The sequence below is a fragment of the Salvelinus fontinalis genome, chromosome 34 (assembly GCF_029448725.1).
Source record: "Salvelinus fontinalis isolate EN_2023a chromosome 34, ASM2944872v1, whole genome shotgun sequence".
Classification (NCBI taxonomy): Eukaryota; Metazoa; Chordata; class Actinopteri; order Salmoniformes; family Salmonidae; genus Salvelinus; species Salvelinus fontinalis.
In genome coordinates, this window is record NC_074698.1 from 38,988,796 (window position 1) to 39,007,863 (window position 19,068).

Consider the following 19,068-nt stretch of genomic DNA (forward strand, 5'->3'; position numbering starts at 1 on the left):
CTTCTCCCCCGATTGCTCAGTTTAGCAGGGCGGCCAGCTCTAGGAAGAGTCTTCTTCCATTTAAGATTGATGGAGGCACTGAGTTCCTGGGGACCTTCAATTCAGCATACATTTTTTGGAACCCTTCCCCAGTGCCTCACACAATCCTGTCTCAGAGCTCTACGGACAATTCCTTCGACCGCATTGCTTGGTATTTGCTCTGAAATGCACTGTGGGACCTTATATAGACCTTATATAGACAGGTGTGTGCCTTTCCAAATCATGTCCAATCAATTGAATTTACCACAGATGGACTCGAATCAAGTTGTAGAAATATCTCAAGCATGATCAATGGAAACAGGATGCACCTGAGCTCAATTTCGAGTCTCATAGCAAAGGGTTTGAATACTTATGTATTTTAATACATTTGCTAAAATTTCTAAAAACCTATTTTCACTGTCATTTTGGAGTATTGTGTGTAGATTGATGAGGAAAATGTTTTATTTAATACATTTTAAAATAAGGCTGTAACGTAACAAAATGTGGAATAAGTCAAGTGGTCTGAATACTTTCCAAATGCACTGTACTTAAATAGCTTAGGTAACCAAATCAAATGTAGATGACATTCTCTCTCTCCATGTGTTCGTGCAGCTAGTGTGTGAGAAACTTCTCCCCATACTTTACTAATCAGGAAGAGAGATGGAGAGATCCTTCCCTTTGCACCTCTCCTTCCTGATGGCATAATAGCCTCCACCTGTCCACCTCTCCTTTCTCTCTTCCTCTTCCCTCCATCAATAATGCAGTGTTCCAGGTCCCTTTGTTAATAATGTTGGTCTGTTCCTCCAGAGGATCTCCTTGTCACCCCACTCTCCCCTTGTTCTCCTCCTTCTCCTCTTACCTAACCTTGTTCTCCTCCTTCTCCTCTCACCTAACCTTGTTCTCCTCCTTCTCCTCTCACCTAACCTTGTTCTCCTCCTCCTCCTCTCACCTAACCCTGTTCTCCTCCTTCTCCTCCTCCTCTCACCTAACCCTGTTCTCCTCCTTCTCCTCCTCCTCTCACCTAACCCTGTTCTCCTCCTTCTCCTTCTCCTCTCACCTAACCTTGTTCTCCTCCTTCTCCTCTCACCTAACCTTGTTCTCCTCCTTCTCCTCTCACCTAACCTTGTTCTCCTCCTTCTCCTCTCACCTAACCTTGTTCTCCTCCTTCTCCTCTCACCAAACCTTGTTCTCCTCCTTCTCGAATCACCTAACCTTGTTCTCCTCCTTCTCCTCTCCCCTAACCTTGCCTCACACCTTGCCTCACACAGGAAGCGGCGCAGGTCCTAATCCAGGCACTTGTCATCTCCCGTCTGGATTACTGCAACTCGCTGTTGGCTGGGCTCCCTGCCTGTGCCATTAAACCCCTACAACTCATCCAGAACGCCGCAGCCCGTCTGGTGTTCAACCTTCCCAAGTTCTCTCACGTCACCCCGCTCCTCCGCTCTCTCCACTGGCTTCCAGTTGAAGCTCGCATCCGCTACAAGACCATGGTGCTTGCCTACGGAGCTGTGAGGGGAACGGCACCTCAGTACCTTCAGGCTCTGATCAGGCCCTACACCCAAACAAGGGCACTGCGTTCATCCACCTCTGGCCTGCTCGCCTCCCTACCACTGAGGAAGTACAGTTCCCGCTCAGCCCAGTCAAAACTGTTCGCTGCTCTGGCACCCCAATGGTGGAACAAACTCCCTCACGACGCCAGGACAGCGGAGTCAATCACCACCTTCCGGAGACACCTGAAACCCCACCTCTTCAAGGAATACCTAGGATAGGATAAAGCAATCCTTCTGCCCCCCCCCCCCCTTAAAAGATTTAGATGCACTATTGTAAAGTGGCTGTTCCACTGGATGTCATAAGGTGAATGCACCAATTTGTAAGTCGCTCTGGATAAGAGCGTCTGCTAAATGACTTAAATGTAATGTAAATGTAAATGTAAATGTTCTCCTCCTTCTCCTTCTTCTCTCACCTAACCCTGTTCTCCTCCTTCTCCTCTCACCTAACCCTGTTCTCCTCCTTCTCCTCTCACCTAACCCTGTTCTCCTCCTTCTCCTCTCACCTAACCTTGTTCTCCTCCTTCTCGAATCACCTAACCTTGTTCTCCTCCTTCTCCTCTCATCTAACCTTGTTCTCCTCCTTCTCCTTCTCCTCTCACCTAACCCTGTTCTCCTCCTTCTCCTCTCACCTAACCCTGTTCTCCTCCTTCTCCTCTCACCTAACCCTGTTCTCCTCCTTCTCTTGTCACCTAACCTTGTTCTCCTCCTTCTCCTCTCACCTAACCCTGTTCTCCTCCTTCTCCTCTCACCTAACCTTGTTCTCCTCCTTCTCCTCTCACCTAACCTTGTTCTCCTCCTTCTCCTCTCACCTAACCTTGTTCTCCTCCTTCTCCTCTCACCTAACCCTGTTCTCCTCCTTCTCCTCTCACCTAACCTTGTTCTCCTCCTTCTCCTCTCACCTAACCCTGTTCTCCTCCTTCTCCTCTCACCTAACCTTGTTCTCCTCCTTCTCCTCTCACCTAACCTTGTTCTCCTCCTTCTCCTCTCACCTAACCTTGTTCTCCTCCTTCTCCTCTCACCTAACCTTGTTCTCCTCCTTCTCCTCTCACCTAACCTTGTTCTCCTCCTTCTCCTCTCACCTAACCTTGTTCTCCTCCTTCTCCTCTCACCTAACCTTGTTCTCCTCCTTCTCCTCTCACCTAACCTTGTTCTCCTCCTTCTCCTCTCACCTAACCCTGTTCTCCTCCTTCTCCTCTCACCTAACCTTGTTCTCCTCCTTCTCCTCTCACCTAACCTTGTTCTCCTCCTTCTCTTCTCACCTAACCCGGTTCCTCACTCACTCCTCCTCTCACCTAACCCTGTTCTCCTCCTTCTCCTCTCACCTAACCCTGTTTTTCTGCCTCTCCTCCTCCTCCTCTCACCTAACCTGGTTCCTCACCCTCTCCTCCTCCACTCACCTAACCCAGTTCCTCACCCTCTCCTCCTCCTCCTCTCACCTAACCCGATTATTCTCCCTCCCTCCTCTCCTTCTCTCCTCCTCTCACCTATCCCTATACCTCTCTCTCTCTCATCTTCTCAGTCCTTATTCTATAACCCAGCTCTCTAGTGATGAGCTCCACTACATTCCACTCCTCCCTCCAGAAACAGCCTGCATACAGTCAGCATGGCTCTTCCCCAAGATCAACACCTCCATGCCACTTAGTGAAGGAAGCAATGTACATGTAACTGCAAAAAGAAAGGAACACCAAGTGTCAATAGGGCTTTGGGCCACCACAAGCCAGAAAAGCTTTAATGCACCTTGACATAGATTCTACAAGTGTCAACTCTATTGGAGGGATGCGACACCATTCTTCGCCGACAAATTACATTATTTGATGTTTTGTTGATGGTGGTGGGAAAACACTGCTCCAGAATCTCCCATAACTGGTGTTCAATTGGGTTAATATCTGGCGACAGACATAAATACACACACACACACACACACACACACACACACACACACACACACACACACACACACACACACACACACACACACACACACACACACACACACACAAACTTTAAAGCACTATGCTCCTTTGAGACACCTCTTCACTGAGATCTCTTCTAGCCATGGTACCCAAAATAATGGCAACTGGTCATTTTTATACATGACCCTATACATGATGGGATGTTAATTGCTTAATTAACTCAGGTTACCACACCTGTGTGGAAGCACCTGATTTTAATATACTTTGTATCCTTCATTTCCTCAAGTGTTTCCATTATTTTGGCAGTTACCTGTATATTGACCATGCATTCTAAGTAGTACGCTAGTGTGGATATTGGGACTTAGCCATCAGTGACTCAGCTCAACGTGGATGTTCTCTAAGATCCTACAGCCACAAAGTGACAAACGGCAAAGTTCAGCTCATGGCTACAGCAAGGTTAAATACCACAGACAGTTCTGGGAAGTCATCTATTCTTCCATCGATCCCAGGTCAATGTGACTATTCTACAGGGCATTGTCCTGGGAAATCTCCAAACTGGTATCTTGAGTTATGCAGAATTACTGTCACTAGGCCTGGGATTCAATATGATCGACCGCACGTTGCCGACAATGCAGCTTTTAAAAGAATGTTTCGTGGAGATTACATTCACAGTACAATGCTGCAGATGTCAGCTTGATCAGAAATGACCTTTAAAATGGTGCATTGTCCACAAGCGCGGTCAGATTCAATCCCGGATTAGATGTTTTAGGTTAATAAAATAAAAGCCACCAAAAGGTACAGTAAGTATTCATGATGTTAAACATATCCTTTATACCTTACTCTTTAAATCCTGAACAAAAACAGTTGATTCACAAAATTAGTTTTTTCTTAATGACCCTCCCGGGAGCCATTCCATATCCATGGTTACACAACAAACTGACCAATAAACTCAGTGAATCTCTGTATCCAACCTATCAGGGGACACGTCCTAGTTCCTCCTCATCAAGTAACATCTTTAAAGTGTGTATACCTGTGTATCTGTGTACCGAGGGAGGGAAGGCATATATAAATTACAGTATGACTCCCCTCTAAAGATAAAACTATTAAATCTCTGTGATCTCACCTCTGTTCACAAGCTTACATCAACATTACAATGAAGCAAATCAAGGCACAACAATACGCAGATCTGATTCATCACTAACGCCATGGCAACCCCATGGGGATGCTCAGAAAACAGTCTCAGACTATCCCTTGTTGCTGTGAGATGCGCCTGACCCCCCTGCTTCCCTTCCCAGGGGAAACAGCAAAGGTGCTCTACTCCTTCAAGATCGCCTAATCCGCCCACACAGAGCACTACTGATAAAGATACAATCTTTGATGACTTGTTGATTTACCCTCCCAGGTTCCAGTGAAGAGGACTCATACATATTCAGTGGTGGTGTTCATTAGGCACAAAACAGATGAAAACAGACTAAAACAAGGAGGGACTACCTGGATGGGTCCAATAAAAAAAGAAGCTAATTTTCATTGCCCGTTTGCAAAATGTTTAAAAACATTTCCCATTGCGTGCCCTAATGAACACGACCCTGGGTTATTCCTCTCAGTAATCACAGCCTAAGACATGAGTGGAGACTCTGTGTGTCTCTATCTGTCATGAACGACAGATCACACCGTGCTTCAGGCCTGTTGAATATTCAGTGACCCAGAGAAAACACACTGTAAAGTGGTGCCCAGTGGGGTTTAGGATACAGCTCACTAGAATCCACTGATAGATGGGATGACTAGAACTAATCATCATGTATCATGTCTAGGTCCACTCAGCCTGATGGCATTAGAGCAGCTGAAACTGCCAGAGGACTCCAATGGGCTCTCTCTCAAAGGGTTGATTGCGGAGGCACTGCCAACAGGTATTGTATGATGGTCAATAAATCTGTCAATCTACTGGGGCTGGGAGAAGCTGTGTTCTCCTCGCATCAATCATTTTCAGACACATGGATCAATCTAACACCGTTTTACAGGCTATGAATGTTTGAAAAACACATGACTGAACATTATTTAGTTTGAGTGATTCTGTGAGGGAACCTCCCTCCCTCCCTCTCTCAGATCCTTTCCATTCCCAGAGCGCCAGTCAGACCATCCCCATACATATATACTGTACACACACACACACACACACACACACACACACACACACACACACACACACACACACACACACACACACACACACACACACACACACACACACACACACACACACACACACACACACACACACACACAAAAGCCTGCCTACAAAATAAAATGATACTACCTGATAATGTAGCCTATTTTCCATTACAGTAAAAGCTGGATAAAGAGCTCTCCTATTTGCACTTAATATATAAATAAGTCCCAGGCATATTTATCAGAAGAGTTGCAGAGAGTGCATTTATAATACAAGATTTAAGGCAAGTGCTTTCACAATGTACTGACTGAAGGCCCTTCAAGGTATGAAACTAAAACACTGATAGGAGAGTCAGCCCTGTTAGCTTTCCTGCCTTTTAGTTCCTACAGAGTGGAGGAGATGAATTAACAGTGACAATACAGTACTAGTGGAGGAGGGAGAGAGAGAGAGAGACCGAGAGAGAGAGACCGAGAGAGAGACCGAGAGAGAGACCGAGAGAGAGACCGAGAGAGAGACCGAGAGAAAGACAGAGAGAAAGACCGAGAGAAAGACCGAGAGAAAGACCGAGAGAAAGACCGAGAGAGACCGAGAGAGAGCGACCGACCGAGAGAGAGACTGACCGAGAGAGAGACCGACCGAGAGAGAGAGACCGAGACCGAGAGACCGAGACCGAGAGAGAGACTGAGAGACAGACAGACACACAGAGAGAGAAAGAGAGAGACAGATAGTTATTTTGCTCAGTAATTACTGACAGACCCACAGGGGTCTAGGCTAGGCTGAACTGTACATCTCCAGAACGGCTTGTCAGAGAGCACAGTAATGGGGAAATAAACTAAAAGACTGAGGCCCTCAGAGATAGGAAGGCCCTCTCTGCTCCTCTCCTTTTAGGAGACCTGTCAGGGTTTGCCAAACGGTACTGTGCACGCTCAAAGACACACAGATACATAAACACACACCCACACACCCTTACCATAACCATTTGGAGTGAATGCATAAACTTAACTTTAACACAATTTTAATTTTGACATCTGCAACAATTTCAAAATGTGACATTTGAGAAACATTTATGAACATTTAATTCTGATGTGAGACAGAGTTAGTTGCCCAGACCACCATTCATCTACCACCAGACCACAAGACAGGTCTCATCTACCACCAGACCACAAGACAGGTCTCATCTACCACCAGACCACAAGACAGGTCTCATCTACCACCAGACCACAGGACAGGTCTCATCTACCACCAGGCCACAAGACAGGTCTCATCTACCACCAGACCACAAGACAGGTCTCATCTCCCACCAGACCACAAGACAGGTCTCATCTACCACCAGACCACAAGACAGGTCTCATTTAGCACCAGACCACAAGACAGGTCTCATTTAGCACCAGACCACACGACAGGTCTCATTTAGCACCAGACCACCAGACAGGTCTCATCTACCACCAGACCACAGGACATGTCTCATTTAGCACCAGACCACCAGACAGGTCTCATCTACCACCAGGCCACAGGACAGGTCTCATTTAGCACCAGACCACAAGACAGGTCTCATTTACCACTAGGCCACGAGACAGGTCTCATCTACCACCAGGCCACAGGATAGGTCTCATCTACCACCAGACCACAGGACAGGTCTCATTTAGCACCAGACCACCAGACAGGACTCATCTCCAACCAGGCCACAGGACAGGTCTCATCTACCACCAGACCACAGGAGAGGTCTCATTTACCACTAGGCCACGAGACAGGTCTCATCTACCACCAGGCCACAGGATAGGTCTCATCTACCACCAGGCCACAGGACAGGTCTCATCTACCACCAGACCACAGGACAGGTCTCATCTCCCACCAGGCCACAGGACAGGTCTCATCTCCCACCAGACCACAGGACAGGTCTCATCTCCCACCAGACCACAAGACAGGTCTCATCTCCCACCAGGCCACAGGACAGGTCTCAACTCCCACCAGGCCACAGGACAGGTCTCATTTAGCACCAGACCACAGGACAGGTCTCATCTCCCACCAGACCACAAGACAGGTCTCATCTCCCACCAGACCACAGGACAGGTCTCATCTACCACCAGACCACAAGACAGGTCTCATCTACCACCAGGCCACAAGACAGGTCTCATCTCCCACCAGACCACAGGACAGGTCTCATGTAGCACCAGACCACAGGACAGGTCTCATCTCCCAACAGACCACAAGACAGGTCTCATCTACCACCAGACCACAAGACAGGTCTCATCTCCCACCAGACCACAAGACAGGTCTCATCTCCCACCAGACCACAAGACAGGTCTCATCTCCCACCAGACCACAGGACAGGTCTCATGTAGCACCAGACCACAGGACAGGTCTCATCTCCCAACAGGCCACGAGACAGGTCTCATCTCCCACCAGGCCACAGGACAGGTCTCATCTACCACCAGACCACAAGACAGGTCTCATCTCCCACCAGACCACAGGACAGGTCTCATTTAGCACCAGACCACAGGACAGGTCTCATTTAGCACCAGACCACAAGAAAACGGTCTCATCTACCACCAGGCCACAGGACAGGTCTCATCTACCACCAGACCACAGGACAGGTCTCATCTACCACCAGGCCACAAGACAGGTCTCATCTACCACCAGGCCACAGGACAGGTCTCATCTAGCACCAGACCACAAGACAGGTCTCATCTACCACCAGACCCAAGACAGATCCCATCTCCCACCAGGCCACAGGACAGGTCTCATCTCCCACCAGACCACAGGACAGGTCTCATTTAGCACCAGACCACAGGACAGGTCTCATCTCCCACCAGACCACAAGACAGGTCTCATCTCCCACCAGACCACAAGACAGGTCTCATCTACCACCAGGCCACGAGACAGGTCTCATCTCCCACCAGACCACAGGACAGGTCTCATCTACCACCAGACCACAAGACAGGTCTCATCTACCACCAGACCACAAGACAGGTCTCATCTACCACCAGACCACAGGACAGGTTTCATCTACCACCAGACCACAAGACAGGTCTCATCTACCACCAGGCCACAAGACAGGTCTCATCTCCCACCAGACCACAGGACAGGTCTCATCTCCCACCAGGCCACATCTACCACCAGGCCACAGGATAGGTCTCATCTACCACCAGACCACAGGACAGGTCTCATCTACCACCAGGCCACAAGACAGGTCTCATCTACCACCAGACCACAAGACAGGTCTCATCTCCCACCAGACCACAGGACAGGTCTCATCTACCACCAGGCCACAAGACAGGTCTCATCTACCACCAGGCCACAAGACAGGTCTCATCTCCCACCAGGCCACAAGACAGGTCCCAAAAGACCAACTGGGATTGAACAGGCACAGGGGCAAAACAGTAAATCCTCACTCCTCTGGCTGGTAAATACTGTATGCAATGTGTTATACGATATACTGTATATATTTATGAGGCTAGAGTCTACTGTTGTTCTGTACAGCCATAACAAGCTAAATATCTCAGCCAAGTATCTCAATATATATATATACACACATACACACACGATTCTTCATTCTCTCTCTACCTCTACCCCTTCTCTCCATCTCTCTCCCTGTTCTCTAATCTCTCCATCTCTCAAGCTCTCTCCTCAATCTTTCTCCCTCTGCCACATCTCTCCCCCTCCTTACCTGTCCATTCCCCTCTTCCGCCTTCTCCCTCCCTCCCTCTACTCCCACCTTCTCCCTCCCTCCCTCTACTCCCACCATCCTTCCGATCTCTCAGAGGGCCTCAGTCTTTGAGTTTAGTTCCCCATTACTGTGCTCTCTGACAAGCTGCTCTGGAGATGTACAGTCCAGTCTAGCATAGACCCCTGTGGGTCTGTCAGTAATTACTGAGCAAAATAACAGCAGCTCTCCCTCCCTCCAGTAAGTGTTGTTAAATATTCATGTTCCTCTTTAGGGTCGGCCTCTTTGCATCATGGTGGCATTAGGACAGCAGGTGGCACAGCTCAATCTCACTAATTAGAAACGCTACCCCAGACAGAGCACACACACACACATACATCTGTCATTTTAATAAAATATACTGGTGGAAATACTTTTCTATGTAACAGTAACTTTTAAATAGACCAGGAAGACACAGCTGTGCATTGCACTAGTTCAACCACAACCACATACTGACCCAAATCTGTATCAATAGGTTGTGTTTCCATGACGACATCACAGCATTGAGCGGTTATATAGAGGTCTACTGAGTGGCTCAGTTCTCTTATCTTACAGAAGACCTCAGCAACAAACTTCAGAGTGAAATAATCTGCTGTTCTAGAACTTTGTAAAGACTGAAGTTGTCATAGCTCCTCTAGAAGTTCAACATCTCTGCTGTTCTGGAATGTCTTTGAGTCACATCCTTGTTCCTCCAGGAAGGGCAGGTGTAGAGAAATGCACCCAGGGACCCAGGATGTCGATGGGCATGGAGATTGTGGGAATGGTCCTGGGAGTCATAGGATTAATCACCACCATTGTAGTGTGTGCACTCCCCACCTGGATGGAGACTGCCTTCATAGCAGCTAACCTTGTCACCACGGTGGAGGTCTGGGACGGCCTGTGGATGAGCTGTGTGAAAAGGACCACCAGCCAGATTCAGTGTGAGGTCTACGACTCCATGCCAAGCTCCGCATGGAGCTCCAACCTGCAGGCCACCAGAGCCATGACCATCATGGCTATTATCCTGGGGTTTCTGGGAGTCATGGTCTCCATGGTCGGGCACAAGACCACCAACTACATTAAGGGCAAGATATCCAAGTTGATCATTATAACAGGAATATTCTTCATCCTGGCCGGAATTCTCATCCTCATTCCTGTCTCCTGGAAGGCCGGGGCAATCCTCAGCGGCTCCTCCAATGAGTTGACCGGAGAGAAGAGGAAACTGGGGGGAGCGCTCTACTTCGGCTGGGGGGCTGCAGCCTTTCTCCTGATTGGAGGGGCCATACTTAGCAGAACTCTGTATACAAGTGGAACAGAGGTCGCGGCCATCACCACGGGGGTCATAGGATGGATAATCTCCATGGTGACCTGGGCATGTGCTTTAGGAATGTTAGACCTTCTGCAATACAGAAGGAAACTGATTTTATCCTTCTCCTCCTTCTCCATTATGCTCGGGCTGATATTATTTTTAGCCTTGATATTCTTCCTCTACAGATCAAAGTGCACTAACTGCATCAAGAGGAATCCGTCTAAAGCTGAAGTGATTAACTTTGTCGGACTATTGTTCATCATGGCTGGTTTAACCCAGCAGATCTTTACCTCCATTGTTGCCTTCGACTTGACACAAAACTTGGACCCTGACAACTTCCTGCAGAGTAACGGCCTTATGTTTTCAGCTGAACCCATTAGGTGGGCTGCTTCAATGCTTCTAATAGGAGGGACTATACTCTGCTGCTGCTTTAAAAAAGAAAAGCCTGAGTTGATCATTGACTCTATTGACCTAAACCGTATCTTACATGTTTGTGAATCTGAGAGCAGCAAATAGTTGTAAGCAATTAGATGATTGGTGATGGATATGCTTCATGGTCTGTACCCACACTGGACCCTGCAGGGTAAGATTGCCCACCACTTGTCTTGACTCGGCGATGCATGAAACAGACTCACAGTAGTCACTTCCTTTTAGAAACTCTTTGAAGGGACATGTAGATGTTGTCTAAGGGCTGGTTGAGGTGTGAAGTTTTATAGGTGGTGGAACTGCCATCAAAGTGAATTGCTTTTCCATTATTATGAATTACTTTTTACATTATTATTTACAATAAAATTTTATTATTCAACACCTGTGCTGTCTCTTAACTTCATTTGTTCATTGGGTGGAACTATGTACTTCCTCATAGCTCAGGGGTTGTTCCTGGACAGGGATAACATGTCTCATCAAGGCGTAGGTGCTCTGAGTTTATAACCAGATGACAGTGGATCAAACAATACCATTGTATCATTACCCAAATAAGCAGGGGCACACACACACACACACACACAGTAAACAGTTAACATTTGCTCCCTATAGTGTGGCCAGGGAGTTTCCAGCTGAACTGTACGAGGATGGAGGAGTACTTGTCTGCAAAGTGTGTCAGCATTTAATCGATTACATACGGTGTCAAACTGAGGTGGAGCACCTGAGGTCACTCCGCCACAAAAAGAGGAGGGCTAGTGGACCAGGTAAACATTTGGATGCTTTAGCTCGCGACAGATATATTAACTAGCTAGTAGTGTTAGGATTTATGTTTATGCACTATAGCCCGCTAGCATATTGTGTGAAGATGAATATTGTTTTGTTACACACACACACACAAACAATACAGATGTGTGGGTGTGTAAAGACTGACCAACATTGAGTGACAGGCCATAAAAGCTGTGGTCAATCTGGAGAGGGGAGGGGTGCATATATCTAAGCCAACCAGGGAGGTTGGGCACTGGACAATACCATATTAGGAACTGTTTCAGTGTAGAATCGACAGACACAAGACAGAACTAATCTACTACGCAACGACCAGAAGCGGACATCTGAAAGAAGGGGACCAGTCTGAGTAACGGCGATAGGATGGGCAGTCTAAACCGCGCTCAGCCTCTACAATGATAGGCCAACAGACGCGCTGGAACTACGTCATCACGGTATAAGAACAGCTGTTTACGTACTTCCTGCCAGTTCTCTGTTCAACCCTGCGCGGTGATACAGCGAACCCGTATATATGAAAATTGCATTTGCCATTCATTGTTTGCGTTAATTAAACATAATTAAAGAAAGTTATCAGACCTTGCTTTTTATTTATCCTGATACCGGATTTGTTACACGCAGCGTTCACAGTAGGTTTGTTGTAGCTAGCTGATATCTGTTCTTGACAAATCCCTTTTTGTCTGTATCTACATAGAGTGGCGAGTCAGCTAGTTAACGTTAGCCTGGCAAGCTTTCCATGCTGTCACTCCAGCTCCATCACATCATTTAGGCTAGCTAGCTAACTTAGCTGAAGTAATGTTAGCTAGCTAACAAATTAGACATAGTGACGTGGTGGAGCTATCAAGACAAGTGACAAGTTAGGAAAGACAAAAGCAGCAAGTCACAGACCTATTTAGTGACTTTTTTTGTTATCTATCATTGTTTGAAAATGTTTTTGTGTGTGAGACATTCTGTCAGCTTAATGGGCTGTGTGTCTGTTTCTGTGTGTTCCAGGCCTATCTGTCAGGCTTATGGGCGGTCTGTGTGTGTGTGTGTGTGTGTGTGTGTGTGTGTGTGTGTGTGTGTGTGTGTGTGTGTGTGTGTGTGTGTGTGTGTGTGTGTGTGTGTGTGTGTGGCTTCAGGAGAGAGTGTGCTTAGCTTCAAAGATTGAGATCTATTGTAGGCCTGCTATTGAACTCAACCTGAGAATTCTTAATTTACCAAATTAACCATTGTTATTCATTTTCTAAATTGTTTTCCAGTCCAAACAAGAACACAGCCTGGATAAAGTCAACTTTACCACTATGTCCCAAGCTGCCATGTCCTGTCTCAACAACAATGGGGTTGACTTTAATAATGTGTGGGCTTTTGTAAGCAACTCAGCTAGCTACTTAAAAAAGGCTTTTACCAGCATCTTGAAGGGCCTTTTCCACAACTCCGGACACGTCACCTGCTTTGCCCATCTCTTGAGCCTGGTGCTGGAGGACGTGAACAGGCTTTGTGCTCTGGTGAAGAAAGTGTTCTGTCAGGCACCCCAGCGTCATCTGGAGCTGAGATCATTCATGCTTGAAAATGTCCATTCTACTGTGATGCCTGTGTATGCTGTGCAGACCAGGTGGGGCTCCTGGATACGTGCTGTAGAGTACCTTGATTATATGGATGTCCTCACCGACTTCACTACGACCTTACCGGAAACGGCGAAGTGTGACCAGGACCTTTGTGAGCTGCTGAGAGAACAAGGCCCAGCAGAAGGCCCAGGCAGTGTTCATTGTGGAGCATAGTGTGAAGATTGTCAGGTTAGCCACTAAGCTGGAGGAGACCTCTGTGCCAACAGCTCACAATGTCGCCAGCAAGCTGGAGGACCTGCAAATGCAGTATGAGAATGGCTGGCGCCCTCATACAATTGAACTGCTGGGGCAGTTCGGTCCACAGACGACGCAATCGCAACCACACTGCCCTAACCCATCTGGACAAGAGGAATACCTATGTGAGAATGCTGTTCATCGACTACAGCTCAGCATTTAACACCAAAGTACCCTCCAAACTCGTCATCAAGCTCGAGACCCTGGGTCTCGACCTCGCCCTGTGCAACTGGGTCCTGGACTTCCTGATGGACCGCCCCCCAGGTGGTGAGGGTAGGTAACAACATCTCCACCCCGCTGGTCCTCAACAATGGGGCCCCACAAGGGTGCGTTCTGAGCCCTCTTCTGTACTCCCTGTTCACCCACGACTGCGTGGCCATACACGCCTCCAACTCAATCATCAAGTTTTCAGACAGTGGTAGGCTTGATTACCAACAACGACGAGACAGCCTACAGGGAGGAGGTGAGGGCCCTCGGAGTGCGCTGTCAGGAAAATAACCTCACACGCAATGCCAGCAAAACAAAGGAGATGATCGTGGACTTCAGGAAACAGCAGAGGGAGCAGCCCCCTATCCACATTGACAGGACAGTAGTGGAGAAGGTGGAAGTTAGGTCTAAGTTCCTCAGCGTACACGTCATGGACAAACTGAAATGGTCCACCCACACAGACAGCGTGGTGAAGAAGGCGCAGCAGCGCCTCTTCAACCTCAGGAGGCTGCAGAAATTCGGCTTGTCACCAAAAGCACTCACAAACTTCTACAGATGCACAATCGAGAGCATCCTGTCGGGCTGTATCACCGCCTGGTACGACAACTGCTCCGCCCACAACCGTAAGGCTCTCCAGAGGGTAGTGAGGTCTGCACAACGCATCACCGGGGGCAAACTACCTGCCCTCCAGGACACCTACACCACCCGATGTCACAGGAAGGCCATAAAGATCATCAAGGACAACAACCACCCAAGCCACTGCCTGTTCACCCCGCTATCATCCAGAACGCGAGGTCAGTACAGGTGCATCAAAGCAGGGACCGAGAGACTGAAAAACAGCTTCTATCTCAAGGCCATCAGACTGTTAAACAGCCACCACTAACATTTAGTGGCCGCTGCCAACATACTGACTCAACTCCAGCCACTTTAATAATGGGAATTGATGGAAATTATGTAAAAATGTATCACTAGCCACTTTAAACAATGCCACTTAATATAATGTTTACATAACCTACATTACTCATCTCATATGTATATGTATATACTGTACTCTATATCATCTACTGCATCTTGTCATCTTTATGTAATACATGTATCACTACCCACTTTAAACTATGCCACTTTATGTTTATATACCCTACATTACTCATCGCATATGTATATACTGTACTCTATACCATCTACTGCATCTTGCCTATGCCGTTCTGTACCATCACTCATTCATATATCTTTATGTACATATTCTTTATCCCTTTACACTTGTGTGTATAAGGTAGTAGTTGTGGAATTGTTAGGTTACTTGTTGGTTATTACTGCATTGTCGGAACTAGAAGCACAAGCATTTCGCTACACTCGCATTAACATCTGCTAACCATGTGTATGTGACAAATAAAATTTGATTTGATTTTCCAGAGGAAGACAGGCTCTCCTGCACTGAGTTGTTCCTGTATGCCATGGCAGCATGCTCAATCAAGCTGCACACTGTGCTGGAGAAGCACCCCTGCCTTCACCTGGATCAAGTCACTAACTTTTCTAGATCCATCCCAGGTGGTAGGTGGAAGAAAGGATATTAAGGACTATGTCCATGCCATCCCTGCTCCGAACCAGGTGACTGCAGAATAGTGGCCCAGATACATGGGCATCGACAAGGTAGACGCTATGGAAGAGATTGCAGTGGACTGGTGGGCAGCTAGTCAAGACAGTATTCCAGCCATAGCTCACACATCTGTGCCTCCCCTCCACCTCAGTGTATGGAGAGAGACTTTTCTCACATTATCAGATGCTACTTAGTCAGCGTAGAAGGAGCCTCAGAAAAAATGTTAAAATGTTGTTGATTGCAAAGTATAATAGCATTGAGCACTAAAAGCATGTCAGTCACACACACAACTCTACCACTCTTTCTGTGTTTTGGTCTGAAGCAATTTGATAATAGTTCAAATGAATAGCTATATGGTGAATGGAATGAAGATATAATTGTTAATCTAATCTATTTGGTGTTTCTGTATTTATAGATGGATTCATCAATGTATTATTTTATTTATATTCCTTTGTACTTTGTTGACGATTCCCTATTTATGTCATATCTTTCCATAAGGAAACATTTACAATAAAAGGGTTGAGTCTGTGTAGAGGTTATTTTTGACTGAGCTTTAGATGAAGGATAACCGTAGGTTCATTGTCATCTAATACACATAATTAAGAATATATTTACATAAATCCCTGTTCCCAAAGTTATTAAATAATGTTACTACACTAGAGGCACAAAAAAAAGCTTTCCACAGAATTGCGCAGATTTTCAGAAGAAATCGCTGCAGAAAATAGAAAGAAAATCCCCAAAGATTCTGTTTGGCTTTGCCTATGACTCCACTGCCATTCATTCCAATTAGAATGGTTCTGATTTCTCCCTGAACAAAATGGCTGCTATTATCACACCATTTTAGAACTTTGCTGGTTCATGACATAGCCCTACATGTAATTTAAGGGGGTTGGTGGTACCTTAATTGGGGAGGACGGGCTCATGGTAATGGCTGGAATAGAATTAGTAGAATTGTATAAAATAGAGTGCATTCGGAAAGTATTCAGACCCCTTGACTTTTTCCACATTTTGTTACGTTACAGCCTTATTCTAAAATTGATTAAATAGTTTTTTTCCTCAGCAATCTACACACAATAGTCTAAGATAATTGTGTAGTTTAGAGTAATTATCTAGCCAGTTATCGAGGTTACCTAGCCAGCTACACTTTCAAACAAAGTCAGCTAGCCAGCTATTTTCGTCGTCCTAACGTTGTCAACTCTGCTAGCTAGCCAGCTAGCCAACTTCTACCGAAACATTACAACGGAACGATTTGATTAGTGTAGTGTTAGCTAGCTACATAGTTGTCTTTGCTGTCTTTGTATCTAAGATAATTGTGTAGTTTGGAGTAATTATCGAGGTTATCGAGGTTACCTAGCCAGTTATCGAGGCTACCTAGCCAGCAACACTTTCAAACAAAGTCAACAACGCAGCCACTGCTAGCTAGCCTACTTCACCAGCCAGCAGTACTGTATCATTTTAATCATTTTAGTCAATAAGATTTTTGCAACGTAAGCTTAGCCTCTACTTCCTCAGAATCCCAGACATATCAGTGTGGGTGACGGATCACCACCTCAAGCTGAACCTCGGCAAGACGGAGCTGCTCTTCCTCCCGGGGAAGGACTGCCCGTTCCATGATCTCGCCATCACGGTTGACAACTCCATTGTGTCTTCCTCCCAGAGCGCTAAGAACCTTGGCGTGATCCTGGACAACACCCTGTCGTTCTCAACTAACATCAAGGCGGTGGCCCGTTCCTGTAGGTTCATGCTCTACAACATTCACAGAGTACGACCCTGCCTCACACAGGAAGCGGCGCAGGTCCTAATCCAGGCACTTGTCATCTCCCGTCTGGATTACTGCAACTCGCTGTTGGCTGGGCTCCCTGCCTGTGCCATTAAACCCCTACAACTCATCCAGAACACCGCAGCCCGTCTGGTGTTCAACCTTCCCAAGTTCTCTCGCGTCACCCCGCTCCTCCGCTCTCTCCACTGGCTTCCAGTTGAAGCTCGCATCCGCTACAAGATCATGGTGCTTGCCTACGGAGCTGTGAGGGGAACGGCACCTCCGTACCTTCAGGCTCTGATCAGGCCCTACACCCAAACAAGGGCACTGCGTTCATCCACCTCTGGCCTGCTCGCCTTCCTACCTCTGAGAAAGTACAGTTCCCGCTCAGCCCAGTCAAAACTGTTCGCTGCTCTGGCACCCCAATGGTGGAACATACTCCCTCGCGACGCCAGGTCAGCGGAGTCAATCACCACCTTCCGGAGACACCTGAAACCCCACCTCTTTAAGGAATACCTAGGATAGGATAAAGTAATCCTTCTAACCCCCCCCCCCCTTAAAATATTTAGATGCACTATTATAAAGTGGTTGTTCCACTGGATATCATAAGGTGAATGCACCAATTTGTAAGTCGCTCTGGATAAGAGCGTCTGCTAAATGACTTAAATGTAATAGTCCATAATGACAAAGTAAAAACAAGTTTTTAGAAATGTTTGCAAATGTAAAATAAAAAACTGAAATATCACATTTACATAAGGATTCAGAACAGTTACCCAGTACATTAGGGTCATTGTACTGTTGGAAGGTGAACCTTCGCCCGCAGCCTGAGGACCTGAGCAGGTTTTCATCAAGGAGCTCTCTACTTTACTCCGTTCATCTTTCCCTCGATCCTGACTTGTTTCCCAGTCCCTGCTGTTGAAAAACATCCCCAGAGCATGATGCTGCCACCACGTTTTACCATAGGGATGGTGCCAGGATTTCTCCAGACGCAAATTGGAGGACGGCGGGTCGGAGTCAAAATCAAAGTATGCGAAACGGAGCATGCAGGGCACTTCTCGAATGCACACTCCATTTGATGCAACGTTCAACAGACAGTATGCAAAGAAATATGACGCAACCGTAAAAAGAATGATGAACATTTTCTTGAAATCAATGAGCTGAAGCAAGAGAAAATAAACTCTGACTTCGGAATGAAATGTTGCCTATTCGCATCTCATATATTGCCTGAGTAAAATATTTTATCTTGATACGTTAATAAATACATGTTGTGTTAATTTTGGCACGGTTACCTGCTTCTAATACCCATTGTAGTGTGCGTAGGTCCCAAGCCCATAGTAAGTCAATAGAGCTAACTACTACTGTTAGCTAGCCAGATAGCCACAAATAATTGTTAGCTAGCTACCAACAAAGAATTGACAGCTATATTGGATAACATTGGTTTTCAGTCTGCCTGTTATACTATCTGGTTAGCTACATTATTAAACTTCACATATAGCTAGCAGATAGTTATGAAGTAAAACGTTTTGTGTATATCTTGTTTCGTCTCTATTGTTACCATTGTCCTGGCTGGAAGAAGGTTCAGTGAATGAGGAGATGCAACGTAAGGTAATATAGTATGGGGAGTGCGAGTGCTTCTCAAATGTAATGTTATGCGTTCTCCACACTCTCATCCACACAAGAACATACTCAAGAGAACCTCCTTGGGGAATTCACTTGCAGCATGAGAGTGTGGAGCACAGTAGTATGCATATTGAGAAACACCCATGGTTTCCATGTGTTTGATGCCATTCCATTTGCTCCGTTCCAGCCATTATTATGAGCC

At 46.6% G+C, this 19,068-nt stretch overlaps 2 protein-coding genes across 2 annotated transcripts in view; one reads left to right on the forward strand and one right to left on the reverse strand.

The window, feature by feature from the left end:
• The window catches only part of LOC129833877 (ras-related protein Rab-26-like), a 101,834-nt gene that overhangs the window by 49,307 nt on the left and 33,459 nt on the right, over positions 1-19,068 (reverse strand). The gene's annotated exons all lie outside the window — the stretch shown is intronic.
• On the forward strand, positions 9,732-11,264 carry LOC129833876 (uncharacterized). The gene has a single exon (XM_055898721.1). The coding sequence runs from the start codon at positions 10,016-10,018 to the stop codon at positions 11,153-11,155; it is 1,140 nt and encodes a 379-aa protein (XP_055754696.1). The 5' UTR covers positions 9,732-10,015; the 3' UTR covers positions 11,156-11,264.